At 40.5% G+C, this 16,919-nt stretch overlaps 1 protein-coding gene across 4 annotated transcripts; it reads left to right on the top strand.

Moving 5' to 3' along the window:
• Window positions 1-428: 428 nt before the first annotated feature.
• Window positions 429-16,239, top strand: rnpc3 (RNA-binding region (RNP1, RRM) containing 3). 4 transcript variants are annotated; one of them, XM_028005722.1, is made up of 16 exons: window positions 429-506; window positions 1,937-2,096; window positions 2,177-2,224; window positions 2,346-2,455; window positions 2,588-2,671; window positions 4,488-4,599; window positions 5,230-5,298; window positions 6,412-6,554; window positions 6,690-6,815; window positions 7,202-7,344; window positions 10,314-10,496; window positions 12,463-12,557; window positions 12,893-12,951; window positions 14,340-14,472; window positions 15,748-15,825; window positions 15,980-16,239. In XM_028005722.1, exons 2-15 carry the CDS (start codon window positions 1,944-1,946, stop codon window positions 15,814-15,816), a joined length of 1,527 nt encoding a protein of 508 aa, XP_027861523.1. In that variant the 5' UTR covers window positions 429-506; window positions 1,937-1,943; the 3' UTR covers window positions 15,817-15,825; window positions 15,980-16,239. The 4 variants fall into 4 exon arrangements, with proteins under 4 accessions (XP_027861523.1, XP_027861522.1, XP_027861525.1 ...); XM_028005721.1 differs by having other exon boundaries at window positions 10,311-10,496; XM_028005724.1 differs by lacking the exon at window positions 5,230-5,298 and having other exon boundaries at window positions 10,311-10,496.
• The last annotated feature ends 680 nt before the right edge of the window (window positions 16,240-16,919 follow it).

The following is a 16,919-nucleotide window of genomic DNA, read 5'->3' as shown; positions in this document are numbered from 1 at the left end:
AATATAACTGTTAAAGAATGTCCAAGGAGTTTTGTTTCCCAATGAAAGTGTTTTCTAACCTTTTAAACATTCTTTAAAGTTTTCTGAGAGTCATTCTCAATACGGAAAGTGCAACTTTCTGAAACCTGCTGGGGAATGCTTCCAAAACGTTCACAACAACTTTCAACAATGGCTTTTTGTAACTTTTTATAATAAAAATTCTTGTGGAAGAGAAATTTCAGAGTTAAAACCAAAAACATAAAACTGGATAACGTTTAAACAATAGCTACTATTTTTTTCACCAGTGTACTGTTTTTGTAAGCTATAGTTCACTGGTTGAGAAAACATCTAAAAAAGACCGGGGAAAATTGTAAACTTGGTAAAACAAATGTGATCACAAAGTTCGGCGTGAGAGACGTAGTGACTGCATTCTGCCACAGGGAGGCAGTATGTCTCTGAAATGTGCTTCGACTGGCGGAATGGAAAAGAAGAAGATTTTCCCGGAAGTCTGCTTGTAGCTTTAGGAGGCAAGTATGAAATCTGTTCAATGGAAATTACATTTTTCGCGTTGTTACAGCTCTTTTCTTAGCTGAATTCAGTCGGTGTTATAACGGCGCCGTGTCGTTAAATAACCTTATAGAATAGGTTTATAAAAATACACTTTAAACCTGGTCGGTAGTAGCAGTAGCATTAAGCTAGCTTAACCTGAGAAGAGATTTCGTAAAGAGAAATGGCTTTTTCACCTTATATTGCTTATGGAGAATTCGTCTCTCTGTTTTCAATGCTACTGAATATACTCAACTACTTGGCATGCTTTGTTATTTAATTCGGGTTAGTTTATTACAAAGTTCTCTAAGAGAGAGGGTAATTTATAGATGTTCCTTACCCCTGTTCATAGGGCATAGCAGAGAAGTTGAGAGGAGTCTGTTCTGTTTGTAATACAGTCACTCCGTGAGCACTAAGCATTAACCTCTATTTCTTATGTTTTTGCTTTTTTTTTTGTCACGTTTAATTTTTACATTTTAATATTAGGGTAACATACCCAGAGTAAGTAGGAGATGTCATTCTCCAGCTGTTTATTTTATTAAAGAGAAAAACATGTATACAAACCCAACCAGTTCCAATGTGAATTGGAGCCTCAACCTGAGTTTGTGCCACCAATGACTGCAACAGATGACATCATTTTCTGATAGAGAGCAGAATTGGTGGTTGAGGTGCAACAAGTTTCTCTCAAGTCCTGCAGAAGGAAGGACAGCTTCAGACATTCCTACTGCCACCTTTATGTTGGAGTGTCATGTTCTCTTGCTGAAATCCTGTTTGTTCTATTTCATCTGGAATAAAGCTAACGCTTTCCAAAACATTTAAAAGTTTTCATCTCAGTCCATAAAACACATTTCTAATAGTTTGAAAATCATTATGTTATTATTTTTTTTTTTTTGCAAATGTGTTAACCTTCCTTGGAAATCTTTTAGGGACGCCATCTCCCCTCCCCCCTAGTTTGTCTTTCTCATTGTTGAGTCATAAACATGGACCTTAACTGAGGCCTGGTGTGCTTTTGAGGTTGCTGTGAGTTCTTTATGAGTTTCTGGATGAATTATTTAAAGTTATTTTGGTTGACTAGTCACTCCAAATAAGGATCATCACGCTCCAAATCTTAGAAATGTTTTTTGTGACCCTTCCCAAGTTGAGTAATGTCTTGGTTTGGCAGTAAACTGGCAACTATGCCTCAACAGGCTGGCAGGGTGGCTTGCATAGCTATTTTCCCTAAAACAAACTAAAGCATTTGGTTGCATTTTCTATCTTTTCAGGTGACATTCTGTTATCGTAGATGATATTTCAATTCTACTTGTATTTGACAGTAAATTTGAAGTATGAGCCTAACTGAAAGTTAAGGCAGGTGTGAGTTATTCAGAGGTCTTTGTGGACCAACCTTTACATTTTTTCTCCTTCTGCTTAGCAAGGAAATGGAGAAAAATGAAGACTCATCCAAAAGCAACGGCAGCAGGACGCTGCTTGTCCGCCACTTACCGGCTGAGCTCAATACGGACGAGAAGGAAGACCTCCTGACGTATTTTGGTGCCGAGTCGGTTCGAGTCTTTTCAAACCGGGGACGTTTGGTAGGTCTTTTGACCCCTTTGCATCCAAAAATCTGACTTTTATGTCCTTGATGAATTTATTTATTTTTCCTTTTTAACAGAAACATGCGGCTTTTGCGACATTTAAAAGTGAGAATATGGCAGCAAAAGTGAGTGTCTTGTGTCCAAAAACCTCTAAATATTTTTTGCTTTGCATTTAAAGATGTAATTATGTTTTCTATGAGTTTGTGGTGCATGATGGTACTCACCCTCCCATCTTATTTCTTGTAGGCCCTCAGTAGGCTTCATCAGTTACAGATTCTGGACCAGACCCTTATTGTGGAGTTTGCACAAGGCCAAGATAATTTAACAGTTTTAAAGGACCCCCCGGTGTCAGATGGGTATGGTTTTCTGTAGTACATCGCCCTCGCCTTCCCATTCAACATATCTTTTCCACTTATTATTGTTGCACTTATTTCCTTTGTGAAGACTCTCGCAAGTTTTGGGTTTAATCTCTTCTCTTTTCTACACAGTCATGTCAAAGAAAAGCAGAAGACACAGGAGTTCAAACAGCCAAAAATCCCAATCATAGAGACTGGCGTTTCTCCTAACCTCGGGTAAGAAGGACTACATGACGTAAACAAAAGGGTTACTGAATTATTTTTGAGTTTCGACCACATCTTATGAGCTATAAAAGAAACTACATACTAGACCTTTTAGGGGGCCCTCCTTACCTGAAGTTTGTAAAGCCTGCAGCCTCCCTCAAAACTATCTTGGACACTTCAGTGTGCTCGCATGACGTGATCCTTAACAGTTGTCAAGGTGTCATCAGTTCGCTCTGCAGAAACCGCCTGGAGGCAAGCCGACAGTGAACCTGGAAGAGAATCTGGGAGGCATATTTGGGAGCTGTCAGACGGCTTGTGTCCAATTAGATAGCTGGGCTGCCACTGAGCTCCTGACAGGCAGCCTGGCCTGCCAGTTGACGGGCCCAGGTGCTCTTTGATACCTCTCGCTATGGTAACAGCACACTCTCTCGTTGCTGCAACTTTTATCTTAAGCCAACTTCCAATTTTTTTTATTTTTTTTTTATCTTTCGCAACCTTAATGGTACCAGGAAGATTTCTTTCCATTATATCTCAAAGCTGCTTGCTGAAAAGTAAATGGAAATAGAATCGCAATTCTCTTTACCCGTTTCCTAAAATGTATAATATCTTTTGCATTGTGTTGTTTCAAAAATGATGGCGGGATGGAGGGAGTTCCTAAATCACACACAAATTAGGAACAAGAAATCCCAAATTTATGCAAAAATAAAAGTTTGTATAAATTAACCTGTGTAAAATTCACAGGTTAATTTGCTGGTTCAACACAATTGACCAGATTAAAATGTAGAAATCCCATCTTTTCCCATTCAGTCAATGTGGCATAGCCAACTGCTACCAGGTTGTTCTGACAGCAACATTCTTTGGTGTGGAAGTTGTTACTAAGTAAATAATGCTCTTTTCAGTCCCTCCAGGGTGTTTCAATAAATATATATTTTTTTTATTTATTGTTGTGGCATAACTTACTGATTTTGCGGCACTTTTCAAAAAGTTTTAAAAGCGTCATTTTTGCCAGAACTTGGTATTACTAAAAAAGTGGAAGTTTTGAGATATTTAATACTTAAAGTGTTCATAACAATTTCATGTACCTTTGTGAAATGGCAACCTTAATTCAAATGAAGTCATGTTCTGAGGTGTTGTTAAAGTGACAAAGAATAATTCCATTTTGGTCAGTCAAGTTAACATGAACTGTATACACAATATAAGCAAATCTACAGAACATCTCAAAATGTGATTTGCAAAAAAAGGACGCAAATGTTCCCCTTAAGTGTAATACTCACAAGATATAATTGCTTGAAGGCTAAAAACAACCATTATTTTTTGTCTCTAAACATATAAACATATAACCGATAGCATTGCACGTCTGTATAAAAGTGCAGAGTTAGATTTATGGAAGCAAATTTTCGATCAGGCTTTTACGGGTTCATGCTGAGGTCTGATCTGCCGCCTTTCATTTTTTATTTATTTTTTTCCAAGAACTTGAACAGATTCTAACTCATCTATGTAAATCTTAAATTCCCGTCTTCGAGGATCGGTGTCCTGCCACGTTTAGATGTCTCTCTGCTTCAACACAACTGGCTCTTAGTGTTACTACTTTCTTAGTGTTACTTCATCTACCCAAAATTGCATCATTGTCTTTGTTGACGCACTGGCAGACCCACAAGGCAACAAATGATCCGGAAGAAGAAAAAGAAAACCAGAAAAGAAAATCAGATTTTTCTCCTGATTCGACCTTCTAATCATCAGTTAGAACCAGTAGTAGTTGATCTCTGATTGGTGGATGACTCGTTATGCTTGGTGTTCACGTTCCCTCTCCTCTTTTCGAACCCTTTAGGATGAGATTTCATTCAAATCCCACGCTGAAATATTTATACCCACCGCCCTCCAACGGCGTCCTCACAAACATAACGCATGCCCTCATCGCTGTGCCAAAGTTTTACGTCCAAGTGAGTAAACACCGCCTCTCCTCCGATCCCTTTATTTTTCATCCAACAGCATGATATGCAGATGTGTAGCATCTCCATGTCTTTGTGCTGCATTATATTCCTTTCTGGAATCTGTGTTTTCCCCCCAAAAAATGTGACGGAAACAAAAGGCATGCAGTCTTCAGATTCTGATTGTGAAATAGAAAGATGAATCAGGAATAAGTGTGCCCGAGGTTTCTGAGCACCATCCAAGCTCTTACGGATCAAACGGCAAGCGTTTGGCTTTTAAAACCCAATTCAGGGAGCAAGTATTAATAATAAACCGTAAGTGGGAAGCATGAGTTATGGGTTTAACTTTTCCCTGGGAGCCGAGCTGCATCCCGTGTTGGCGTCTAGGTGGTGCTAGTGCGCCAGCCAAACGGCTCTGCTGCATCCCAGGTATCTCTCTTCTGCTTCAATCCCACCTTGATCCTCGTATTTGTATGCAGAAGTTCGTTGCATATCCAGTCTGTTTTACATACGGAGCCTGCGTTCCAGGCTGCCTGTTTGTGGAGCCGCAGTGTGTTTATGCAACCGGCTTGTGTTAGGATTCCTCACACACACATTCTGCTGTCCCTGTTTTAAATGCGTACATATCTCACATCGAAACAGGTGCTTCATTTGATGAACAAGATGAATCTGCCGTGCCCGTTTGGTCCCGTCACAGCAAGACCGCCCATGGTAAGATTCCGGACGTGGTTCCTGAATACAGAACTGGTGTAACTGGCTGTACTGGGTCTCGCAAAAGCATTGAAACACCTTGAACTCACCAGTTTGAGACAACAGGAGGTGGGCTTCCTATAAAATAATCTGCACATATCTGTCCAAGCAGATATATTGCACATCTCCACTTCTTCCTCTAAATCTTACATCATTAGAAAATTTTTACTTTGACCCTCACAAATGTGATGCACTTATTAGGGATGGGCAATATGGCTGTAAAGTTTTATCACAATATTTTGTGGTACTGTTGCGATAACTGTAAAAGTGACTGTAAGAATTACTTATTACTTTTGTTTTAGGTCATTGTTAGACTCGTGTAATTAGTGCCAGGTCTTTAACACATTAATTTAGATTAATTAATTACATAGGTTTTAGCACATTAAAACACAATTTATAAAAATTTGTATTTTTTTTTTTACATACAAAGGTTCCAGGCGGAACCATATGTTCACTTGTTTCTGCTACGCCAATGAATCCGACGCACAAGTGACATCTGCAGACAACACATGGATGACAAAGCCGCCTCTGTTGGCTCAGAGGGAGTTAATTTGTTCTTCAGAAAATGATCTGATGGGATGCTGGAAAATACTGTCATTGTGTGCAAGGTTTGCTAAAATAAGTTAGGCTTTTTTTTTAGCTACTCAAGCCTAAAATAGCATCTCAACGCTAAATATGATGCAGCAGCACAGACATTCCCAGCGCTAATTTCAGCATCCACAGAAGTATTTTTTTAAGAAGTTGTATAAATAATCAAGGGTTCCTGAAACACTTGAATGCTGAATGGATATAGTAGCATTTGTGCCAATCTGATGGTTGAATAACCTAAAAAACAAGGTGTTTCAATGCTTTTGCGAGACCCAGTATAACCAGTTACACCAGTTCTGTTTACTGTTGAGCTCATATATTCAACAATTTAGCAGCAAAAGGGGTTTCCTGACTTGAAAATGTGGCTTATTTTGTCGATATACACTTTTCGATTAATTCAGTAGCCCTTGCAATTAACTCGACTAAACATTTGAATCGAATTCCACCGCAACCTTTGATGCGTGATTTGTTTTGTGTTTGTCGCAGTTCGAGCTCTTGCCTCCTGCTCCACCCTTCCCCATGCCTCCTCCTCCACCCACTGACTACCCACCTTTACCAGAGGAGGAGATGGAGAGGTCCAGCGAGGAAGAGTCGGAATATGAAAGCGGGGATGAAGAAGATAAAGAGAGGTGAGGAGAGGATGCAGGCATTGAATTAATATCCATAGATGTTATTTCATTGTGTTTTTAGATGTTGATTGTCTTTTTTTATCTGTACATGTTAGTAATTTTTTTTTCGCCCTTCCTCCCCTTGTTTTATTTGAGGATCGCACGTTTGATGGGTCTGGTCAACCAAGCGTGCAAGAGGCCCCTGAGACCAAAAACAGCTTCAAAAAGGAAGAAGCCCAAGATCAAGGACCTGCTCTACGCTCCAAAACCAGACTCTCAGAGGTACGCGGCAAGCACTCAAGCATGTCACAGTCCTCAAACATGATTTATCCGGATACCGTATTCATGGCTCAGTTAAAGCACAGGGCAAATAAAAAAAAAAAAACCTCTCCAGACGATCCGTCTTCCTCCTGTAAACGGCCCCGTGTGGCTCAGCGACTTGTCCTTGTTCCACATTCTCACGCACCTGTGCACCGCCTCCCTCATGAACAGAGCGCAGAGTCTGCTTTGCGAATTATAAATACATCTCCTGGCCACGTGTTTATCCGACTGTGGAAAATCTCAGCTTTAGCAAAACGCAAAAAAACAGCTAAAACCAACCATACATCATCCAGGTTTGCTGTATATTCAGTTTTCTCTCTGCCTCTCTCCGATCCTGTTGGCCTCAGTGCTCCGGTGCTGCAGCCCTCCGACGTGTTTGAGAGCCCGAACCCCGCCGGGCCCAGGAAAATCGAGTTCCACATTTCGGTGCCAGAGGCGGCAGCCGCCGTGGAGGGAAGCGGCCTCGCCCGAGCCGATGTCGAAGTCGAAGGTAGGACTTTTTGACCCCCGAGCTTCACGTGGGTTAAAGAAAAAAAAAAACAACAACACTGATTATGGTTGGAATTAACAGGAAAGTAAAGTTTGGTGACCTAGAGGGAAATTCAATATCCAGAGAGATTGAGTTTACTTTTACAACCAAGGAATTCACTTCATTAAAGTTGGGAGTCCTTGCATTTACCCTGAAATGAGACTGGTGAATTATTTATAGTTGTAGAAATGAGTGTGCAGTTCTAAAGGACAAACAGAGAATAGAATAAAGAGGAGGTGTTTGAGGAAAAGTACAGTGTCTTGAAAAAGTTTTTAAAGGGTGCAGTGTTATGTAAAGTTGATATTTATTTTAGCTTTACATCACGTTATAATGTTACTTCCTCACCAAAAACATAGCTGGAGTGTTGCTTTGATTCTTTCATGCATGTTTGAGAAATCCTTTAATCTCCTGTGACAACCATTCGGCTGTGCAAAACGCCATGGTGGACGTAGCAACGCTTTGGAGAAGTTCCTCCTCTGAGCTGCAGTTTCCAAGCTTCTGAGTTGCCTCCACCACGGCTCCCGACCTCAGCTCCTTCAGACTAGCCAGCAGCAAATTAGCAAACGCCTGGTGGAGCTGCGCATCAGCTGAGCTCATTGTGCGAGCTACTTCTCAGTGCAATGCAGCTAAAATGTTATTAAAGTGTTAATAGAGGAGCGATGTTGTGATGACTTCCTGAAGGCGGAGTTTCAGAAAGAGCAGGAGTATCTTAAAGAGACAGAGGCCCAATTTCAAGGCCTTAAATAACGAAATCAAATTTCTTTGAAGTCCCATGTGATATATACAACTGAAGGTACTATAATTACTTGATTATGCTACAAACTGGCACTGTGTAAAGGAAATTCATAATACTGTCTCTTTAAACCCTATAACTATGGTATTACAATCACAAACACCAGATTATTTTATTGCGCTTTTAATGAAAGGCGAATAAAAAGTTGAACTAAGTCTAGGTAGGTTTTTTTTTTAAAAATGTAGCCATCTTTCTGTCCTTCCTCACATGTCCCCTTCATTACTCACTTCTTTTTTCTCTTCAATAATATGAACATTATTGACTGAGAACTCTCGTCAACTAACTAGAAATGATTGATAATTTGAATAATGCGCAGCAGCCCTGTTTAAACTGAATGCTGCGCTTTAACTGTCTCAGTTTTGTGAGTAACCATGCTCACGGCCTGGAGAAACGCAGCGTCTTGTGATCAAACCTGTCTTGCAGATCGCTTCACTTGCTCAAGTCAAAAGCTCATAAAGACTCTGGCCTCTCATCAGTGGAGGAGAGAGAGCGAGGCTCCAGCTTCTCTTCCGTGTTTTTTTTTTTTTTTTATCACAACGAGCCAAGAGATGATTTGTCGGCCCTGTTGACACAAGTTCGAGCCCCGACTAGAAGTGGAGTCGGAGCCGAGTGTTACACGGCAGCGCTTCAAAGCAGAAAGTTGCAGCAGAAAGGTTTTTTTTTTTTTTTTAAAGCTATTATCTACGTGAACAAACAAACGCCTTTGAGGACACAGTCTGTGCCTCCTGTCATCTCCGGGGTTCCCTGCTTGCCTTATCTCCTCTCTCCTTGGCTTTAGCTTCACTCCTGAAAAAGTAAAACAGATCTCAAAGTCGTGTACAAAGGATTTCCTAGAGGCAGGGGAAAGATAAACTCTGACAGGTGGCTTTTCTTCTTCTTCTCGGATTAGTCTTGTTTTGGCGGACGGGGCGAGGGAGGGCTGATAAACAAGCTGTTTAAATAAAAAAAAAAAAAGGGGGGGGGGGGCGACCGATAAGAAGGACTGTAAGTTCGGAAACGGCAATCTAGTGTTTATCAGAAAAGCTCCACAGCATTCTGCGCCTCAACACTCGCACACATACATCTCATTGATATGACAAACCATTTCCCCCCCTTTCTGTGGATTTGGACAGGCTCACTGCTCTTTTCCATCTGCAGCAAGTGCGCGCATTCACGCACTGCTGAAAGGATTTATCCCCGCTACCTTCTTTCAAGAAAAAAAACATCTACTACTTCTTTCAGTTTTCCAATTATTGTTAATTTGTCACTTAAAAAAAAAAAGACAAAAGATTATACTACAACCACAGTGGGTAGAGGAATTATTTGTTTGCAAACACAAACGTTCACTGGTTGCCATGGTTACCCGCATCTTATCTTGCTGCTTTAACATTAGCTAGCATGTTGTCGGTGCACTACAACTATTCATCATGCCGTGATAAAATATGGTATGTTACAAATGGACATTAGTGAGTGTTTGGGTCATAAAGGATACGTCTTTATGACCCAAACGCATTACATGCAGGTGAGTGGATAAATGATGGGAAAAAATAGAGAACAATAGAATTGAATATCCTTTATTTATTCACAAGGGGAAATTGTTTATTTGTTGGAAAGCTACTCCATCCAAAGTGTTAAATATTAGTACAAATATAACCATAAGTGATATAAAATTTCTAAAAAAAAAGAAAGTGTCATTATAAATAATTCTAATATGACTAAAACCAGGAATATTGAAGCAATTTTGTTCACGTTGAGATGCGTCAAGTCCCTCTTAAATTAAGACAAGCGTATCCATGGTGACCAAGGGTGCAGGCGTTAAACCTTTCAATTTTCATAAATAAACAGAATTCATATTTATCTTGCTAAGGACAAATGATCATTTATACCTACTTTGTCCACAAACAGTCATTTTGACTGCAGGGAATTTCGCTCTGTTCTTTCTCAGTTTTGCTTCCCAGGCAAAATTAATAGGTGATCGTTTTTAAAGAGTATAGTTTAATAGTTTAAGTAGTCCGAATAATATGATCTTGCTTTCTTTCTGCAGGTGACATGCGCAGTACAGTGGGTGCAGACGCAGCGTGACGTCGACTGATAATCACTCTCTGTCACTGTCTGAAAACACGGAACTGATTGACGGGGGTTTTTCCTCTCTTAGCAGATGAGAGCAAGAGCGCCCCCAGCAGCAGCTCTCAGGAAGTGACGGTGACTGAAGGTTTTGGGAAGCTCTACCCCAGCACCCAGACCAACCAGCAGCAGGACGAGCGCAGCGACGACGAAGAGGATCTGGTGTCAGACGTCATCTCCAGGAAGGAGCTGGAGAAAGGCCGGCTGTCCAGAGACGGTAAGTAGTTACCGAATAATCCACGGAACGTTTTCACATTACGGATGCAAACTTTGCTGTACAGTTGAGACCAGATGTTTACTTAAAGTGCATAAAAAAATACACATTTACCAGTCATTTTTTTCTGTCTTTTTCTGAAGTAAAAATATTGTGAAAATCAGACCAAACTTCTCTTGTTTTTGGTTGCCACAATAATAAGAAAAATAATACTGTATGTCAGAGATTTATTTATTGTTTTCGCCAAGATCAGAAGTTTACATACATTTCCTACTATTTACTAGCTTTTCCTTTGAACTGTCTGACTTAGGTCAAACATTTGTAGATTTCCATCGTCAATCTTCTTAACAGTTTGTTGGAGTTCTGGTACCTGTATTGTCTTTTTGAAAGACCAATCTGTGTCCAAGCTTTAACTTCCTGTCTGATGTCTTCATATGTTGCTTCAATATGTTCTTTCCTCATGTTGACATCTATTTTATAAAACGTACCAGTCCCTCCTGCAGCGAGCAGCCCCACAACTAGGTCTGTCACAATAACAAGCAATAACAAGTTTTGCTTTCCGATAAATTGTCCCCGTAGTTATTGCAACAAACAATAATATTGTTGTTTTCAGACCGTTCTCAAGTAATATAATGCTCATTGCCAAGTCGTTATTGTAAAAAAACCCCAAAAAAGTTACTAATTCACCTGGGTAAATAAAAGGAAAACATTTTCAAAGATCAATAAACTTTGAAATAAATAAGCAAAACAACATATAAAATGAATTACGAATGATCTGTAAACAAAATTATCCGTCAATAAAAGGATAATTTAGGATTGATTGATTGAGACAGGCCTACCCATAACATGACGCTGCCGCGCCCGTACTTCATAGTTGGGATGGTGCAAGCATCCCAGTTTTTCCACCAATTGTAGCGATGGTCATTATGGCCAAACAGTCACGCTTAAATTTCATCAGACAACTGGTTCTTACAAACTGCATTTTGGCTTTTTATCGTTCTTTTGAAGTAACGGCTTCTTCCTTGCTGAGCGGCTTTTCAGCCCATGGCGGTACAACGCAGAACCCGTGTTCTGCCGACATTCCCATCGTGTCTATATTTGAGCTAAAATTGTTTGAGCAAACGAACGCGACATCTTCAAGCATCTGGAAAATCCTCCCCAGCATGAACCAGACTCAGGAACAAATACAGTTGTATAATATTCTTCCGGTGAAATGCAAAAACGTGGAAACATAGCGCAGTGAGTTTAATTGTCAGCCGAACTCATGGGCAACACCATTGACGAGAGACAAAGAACAAACAGCCTGCAAAATTCTGTAAAGTCAACAAACATTAAAACACCTCGGAGGGACGCGTTTCGACTCGCGTACGTGCTCCCCATGACAACATTCCTCCTTTCATGTAGGTATTGCAGAACAGCTGTAACGCTCTAATTTCCTCCTCGCACACTTCTGTTGAGAGGTGATGCAACAAGCGCGGGATGCTGTAGTTCGTTTGAAATGCATATTAGAAATAAACCGGGAGTTATTCGGATAGACGTCACGGCTAAACAGAAAAAAGAAAAGAAGAAATAATTTGCAAACTGGGGGAAAATCAAACCTCAAACCAGAGACTAGATGAATTCCTCAATGAAGGAGGAGCTGCTGGTGAAAGTTTAACCTCAGCTTGAACTTTTTTTTACCCCAAAGGTCTAAGATTTTTATTTGCATTTGATGCAAGATGCTTATTGTGAACGTCGTTTAAACAAATGGTGAGTACAAATCGACAAAGCGTCACCTGTGTTGAAACATTGTATTTGGAAAACATTTCCAGAAAAGGGGACGAATGAAATCAGCCGAACCTCCAATGGATTCAGACACTGGAGCACGGAAATGGCTCTCTGTACTTGTGTTGTTGTTTTTTTTTTTTTTACTTTTTTATTCCTCTCACATCAATTTCTTTCCTCACTCTCTCCCTTCTTTTTAAAACAGAGATAAAAAGGATGTCTGTTTTTAAAAATTATGAAGCCGGCGAGCCGACTTGCAGACTGTACGTGAAAAACATCGCAAAGCAGGTGGAGGAGAAGGTAGGTCCAGCTGTGGCACGTGACCCACTTTCATCCATCCTTCCTGATCTGTTTTTTGTTTGTGTTTTGTCCCAAACACTCACCTGTATCAGCACAGGATTCTTTCTTCAACTTTTCCACTTTTATCAGAGACAAACTGTAAATCTGAATCTGTGTTTCATGTGGAGTAACATATAACTTAAAGGAGTTAAATAAGGATTTATGTTGTTACAAATGCAAATCTGAAAAGTGTGGCCTGCTTCTTTATTAATTGTTGTTTTTAATGTGACAAAAGGACAAAAAAAAATGTTCAAAGAAATTTCATGGTTTCATTAATTATCTTTGATGTGTTCCAGGACCTGAGGTACATTTATGGGCGATACATTAAGCCGTCGTCAGAAGCTGAGAGAAACATGTACGTAAACAGAAATCTTGTTTAACTTTGCGTCGCATTTTTCTCCTGTTTTTGGGCTATTTTTGGCCCCAGCAATTATTCCGCTCCTCCCGAGAGCTTCCAGTAATTTGTGCTGACTGTGCCTGTCATTTTTTTAATAAGTATCCACACTAATACTGAGATCATGAGGGACATTAAGATGCTGGTGCATCAGCACTCCCTCAAATAGGCCTGGGCCAGAGTCCTGTGAGAGACAGGAAAGAGAGAATCTCTGCCTGGGGCTCCGGCTGGCCTTTACCCACCTGTGGCTTCATCTTCTCTGTGTATTTCTTTTAGTATGGAAGACCAAACACGGCAATAAATAAATCATTAAATAATTACTGACAGGTGTAGCCGCATTTTGTAATCTTTCAACAAAAAAAACAAACAAAACTGAATTATATCATTAACTAAAAATTTCATTGTTCCTTTGTTACTGTGTTTGATTAAATAATTTAAAATTTGGCTCTTTACATGGACTCTGATTGGCTAAACTGCACAGCTAGTTAGCTTGCAAACCCCTCTTTGCAACAGAATTGTTGATGCTGGTTTGTCCTTTAAAAACGCTCTAAATTCACAATTAAATGACTAAATTACGTAACTTGTGAATAAGTAGCTAAATATTTAAATAAAGATACAGTTGATTTTTGAAAATTGTCACCTTCCTAAAATAATGGCCTAAGTCATTTTCTTTAACCAAATCTTTTGCCTAAAATATCTTTTGGCAAAAAATGACCTAGGCTTTGATCTTTAGTAAGGTAACCATATCCTGGTTTTAATTTTCTCTTTTACTTGTTTTACTTGCTTCCTTTTAAATTTTTTTTTTAATTGAGTAATTTTTAGTTGTTGTTTTTTTTTTTTTTTTGACACTTTTGACCCTCTGCATATTGCATCAATATTTAATTTGGGAGAGCGCAGTCTGCAGTCCTCATCTATCCTGACAGAAATGATCCAAAATATGATGCTTCCTGAAGCAGATGAGCCACAGTGTTGCTGCAGAGTGCTTATTTTATCGAAGGTTGTTGTCATCTGTGCTGTCCAGGATTTACTGAAGTGGGGATGTGTTTTATGAACTGCTTCCAGAGGGAGAAAAGGCTTTACGGACACATGCCCATCAGCGGCAGATCCTGCCCCGAATGCCGAATAAACTTTTAAAGCCTCCTGTTGCTTGTCTTCGGCAAAAATCAATTGGCGGGATTTAGAGCCCGCAGGTCGTTGGGCTTTGCCGACCCATTCGGTTTTATGTGCTCACAGGAGCAGATAACGTTTCCCCGTGTCACGCCGAACGGAGCGCGGTGTAGCGTTTGAGCCGGACGGGCCACGGGCGTACGGCGTTAATGATGTGTCCCCGCTTTTTCTTTGCTCCCCAGGTTCGACGTCGTGTTAATGAAGGAGGGGCGGATGAAAGGGCAGGCCTTCATAGGACTCCCGAACGAGCGCAGCGCCGAAAAAGCCCTGCGGGAAACCAACGGCTTCGTTCTCCACGACAAACCCCTCGTCGTCGTATCCTTTTATGCCCCACCCCCCCCTCTCCCGGCGCTCCTTCTCGCTGGATGAAACGAGAACAAGGCTTTTAAAAGGAGGGTAACTGCAGACTTTGTTGGGGTTTAATTAACTTTTGCTGTGAAGGCACCCAAACATGCCAAGATGTAAAGTTGGGTTTGGTGTGAAAATGTTTGTTTGCAGTCCAAATCAGGACCTTTTTCCAACATCACTGATTGAAAAAATAAGGAAGCCAGAACACATTTTACCTGTGACTGAAGTAAAAAGAAAATCGTTAATCATAGGCAGGATGTGTATTAAAGCGATGCAGGAAACAGGCGAAGTAGTTTTGGTTTATTAAGTGAACCCTCCCCTCCACAGATGTTTTGTTGGCTGTGCCCCTCAGTGCTTTCAGGAGGATGAGGACTAATTTCTGGCAGCTTTGAACCACCACCTGCTCTTCCTTCTTTCTCTAAGCTAATTATGCATCAACTTTTGAACCTGTCACAGGGAGCAAGGCTTCTGATTTTGACGCTGTTTTAATGTGCATTTCGCAGCGAGTTAGCTTGAAGACAGCATTGTTATGTGCTCAGCTTAGAATTTAACATGCTGCGTCTGAAAACGGCGCTGTTAGAACTCGATAGCACGGCTGACATTGTTTTTGCTTTGCTGCTGAATTTATTTAAAGAAAGCACAAGCAGTGAACCAGTATAAATTCATAGTTTGTTAAAGGCTTGCCCTGCAACTAACCACTCAGTCTGCTAGAAAAAAAAAAAACAACCTTCCTGATGTTTAGGCAGATTAAAACAGGAGGTTTATCATCGGTGAAAATCTTTTGATAAATCACATCCACGCTTTTTATTTAACCTATCATCGAGGTGGCAGCTTTATTAATCCGTGCTATTTTCGAAGCTGTCGCAGCTCAACCGAGGCAGTTAGAAAAAAAAAAAAAAACAAGGCGCCCAGTCTCTCATAAGGTCAGTTTTGGCCAGTGGTCTGCTGACCTTCCGAGGAAACAGCTGCGACCTTTCCTCAAATGAAATTTATACGAGGCAGAGAGCGTCGCTGGGGAAAAACGCTCAGAGCTGCATCGTGCAGAGCTTCGGCTAGAACCTGACGAGTTCTGTGTCCCGTACGAAAAACAGATCTGCTCCTGGACAGCAACTGCTGGGTACGTTTAGAAACGGAGGTTGCTTTTCAGCGAAGCCGCGTAACTCTAAAAGCACATTTGTCGAAGCAGAAAGAGTCATTTGCTTCTGAAAACCACTAAAAGCACCTTAACTATAAAACTCCTAGCAATTCGCGAGATCCGCAAGACCGAAACCAGACAGCACAAACAGCAAGAAGGGCCCAAAGCAGCGGTGAAACCAGCAGGTGAGAAACTCTCCAAAGCCTTTGAACTCTTATTTTTTTCTTTTTCTCTGGAGAACAATCGCTCACATATCCCCATTATGCACCCATCTGTTTGTGTAGCACAAAACGTGTCATTGAAATACTTACAGTTGTGTTTACACTTTATCTATTTAAGATACCAAGGCTGGAAAACCATTTGTATCCTTATGTTGACATATCCTTTGGAGGAGCAAAACCTGTGCATTTTAATTACAGTCACTATCGTACAGATAAAGCTTGAAACCTGTCTTGTAGTTTGCTGAGCATTATTTTCTTTCTTGCTTTTTTGTTTGTTTATTCCTACTGATTATTTTCCTTGTTTGACTGAATAGGTGCTGGTCATCAGAGGCTGTCTTCTTCTTTTCTCACATTAATAAAGAGAAAATATTTTCTGAGTGTCTGCTGTCATGTTTTTTTCCCCCTCTGATTACCGCCTCAGAGACACATGTCAGCCAAAAGCATCATTAGTCCCAAAACTTACGGTCTTGTCAGGCGAGTAAATACAGAGTGGGGAAAAGGTATGTGAGATCTAAACGGGGCTCAGCAGCAGATGGTAGGCTGTCAAAACAGTGTGTGGAGGGGAAAAAAAAAGGAAGAGAAAAGACAAGCACTCCTGAATAGACGGCAAGCAAAACAAGCAGACTACAGTCTGTTTGGAAATTGTTGGGACTTGATAAGCTTCCCTTTACAGTCCTTGGCCCCATTTCTCTGATGACAGAGCACAGATTTGGACAAATAAAACCACAGGTGTGCCGTTTCTTCCAAATGCATTCATACCGGATGAAATTTGTCATATTTCGACACTTGTTGTTGACCTCGAACTCCGATGTAATTCAATTAGGATTTTACGTCTGCAATTATGCGCACTAGCTTTTGCAAAATTGTGACGTTGAAAGACTTTTCAGAACCGGGTTTTGCTGCATTATAGCTGGAGGTGTCTCAGCTAGATTGAATGGAGGGGATCTATGAACGTGAGCTTTCAAATCTTGATACAGATCCTGAATTGGTTTAGGTCTGGACTTTGACTGGGCCATTGAAACACATTTCCTTGCCTTGAGCTAATTTGTTTTACATTT

Source organism: Xiphophorus couchianus, chromosome 21, assembly GCF_001444195.1.
Source record: "Xiphophorus couchianus chromosome 21, X_couchianus-1.0, whole genome shotgun sequence".
NCBI lineage: Eukaryota > Metazoa > Chordata > Actinopteri > Cyprinodontiformes > Poeciliidae > Xiphophorus > Xiphophorus couchianus.
Note: the sequence above shows the minus strand (reverse complement) of the source record. Positions and strands in the feature narration are given on the sequence as shown.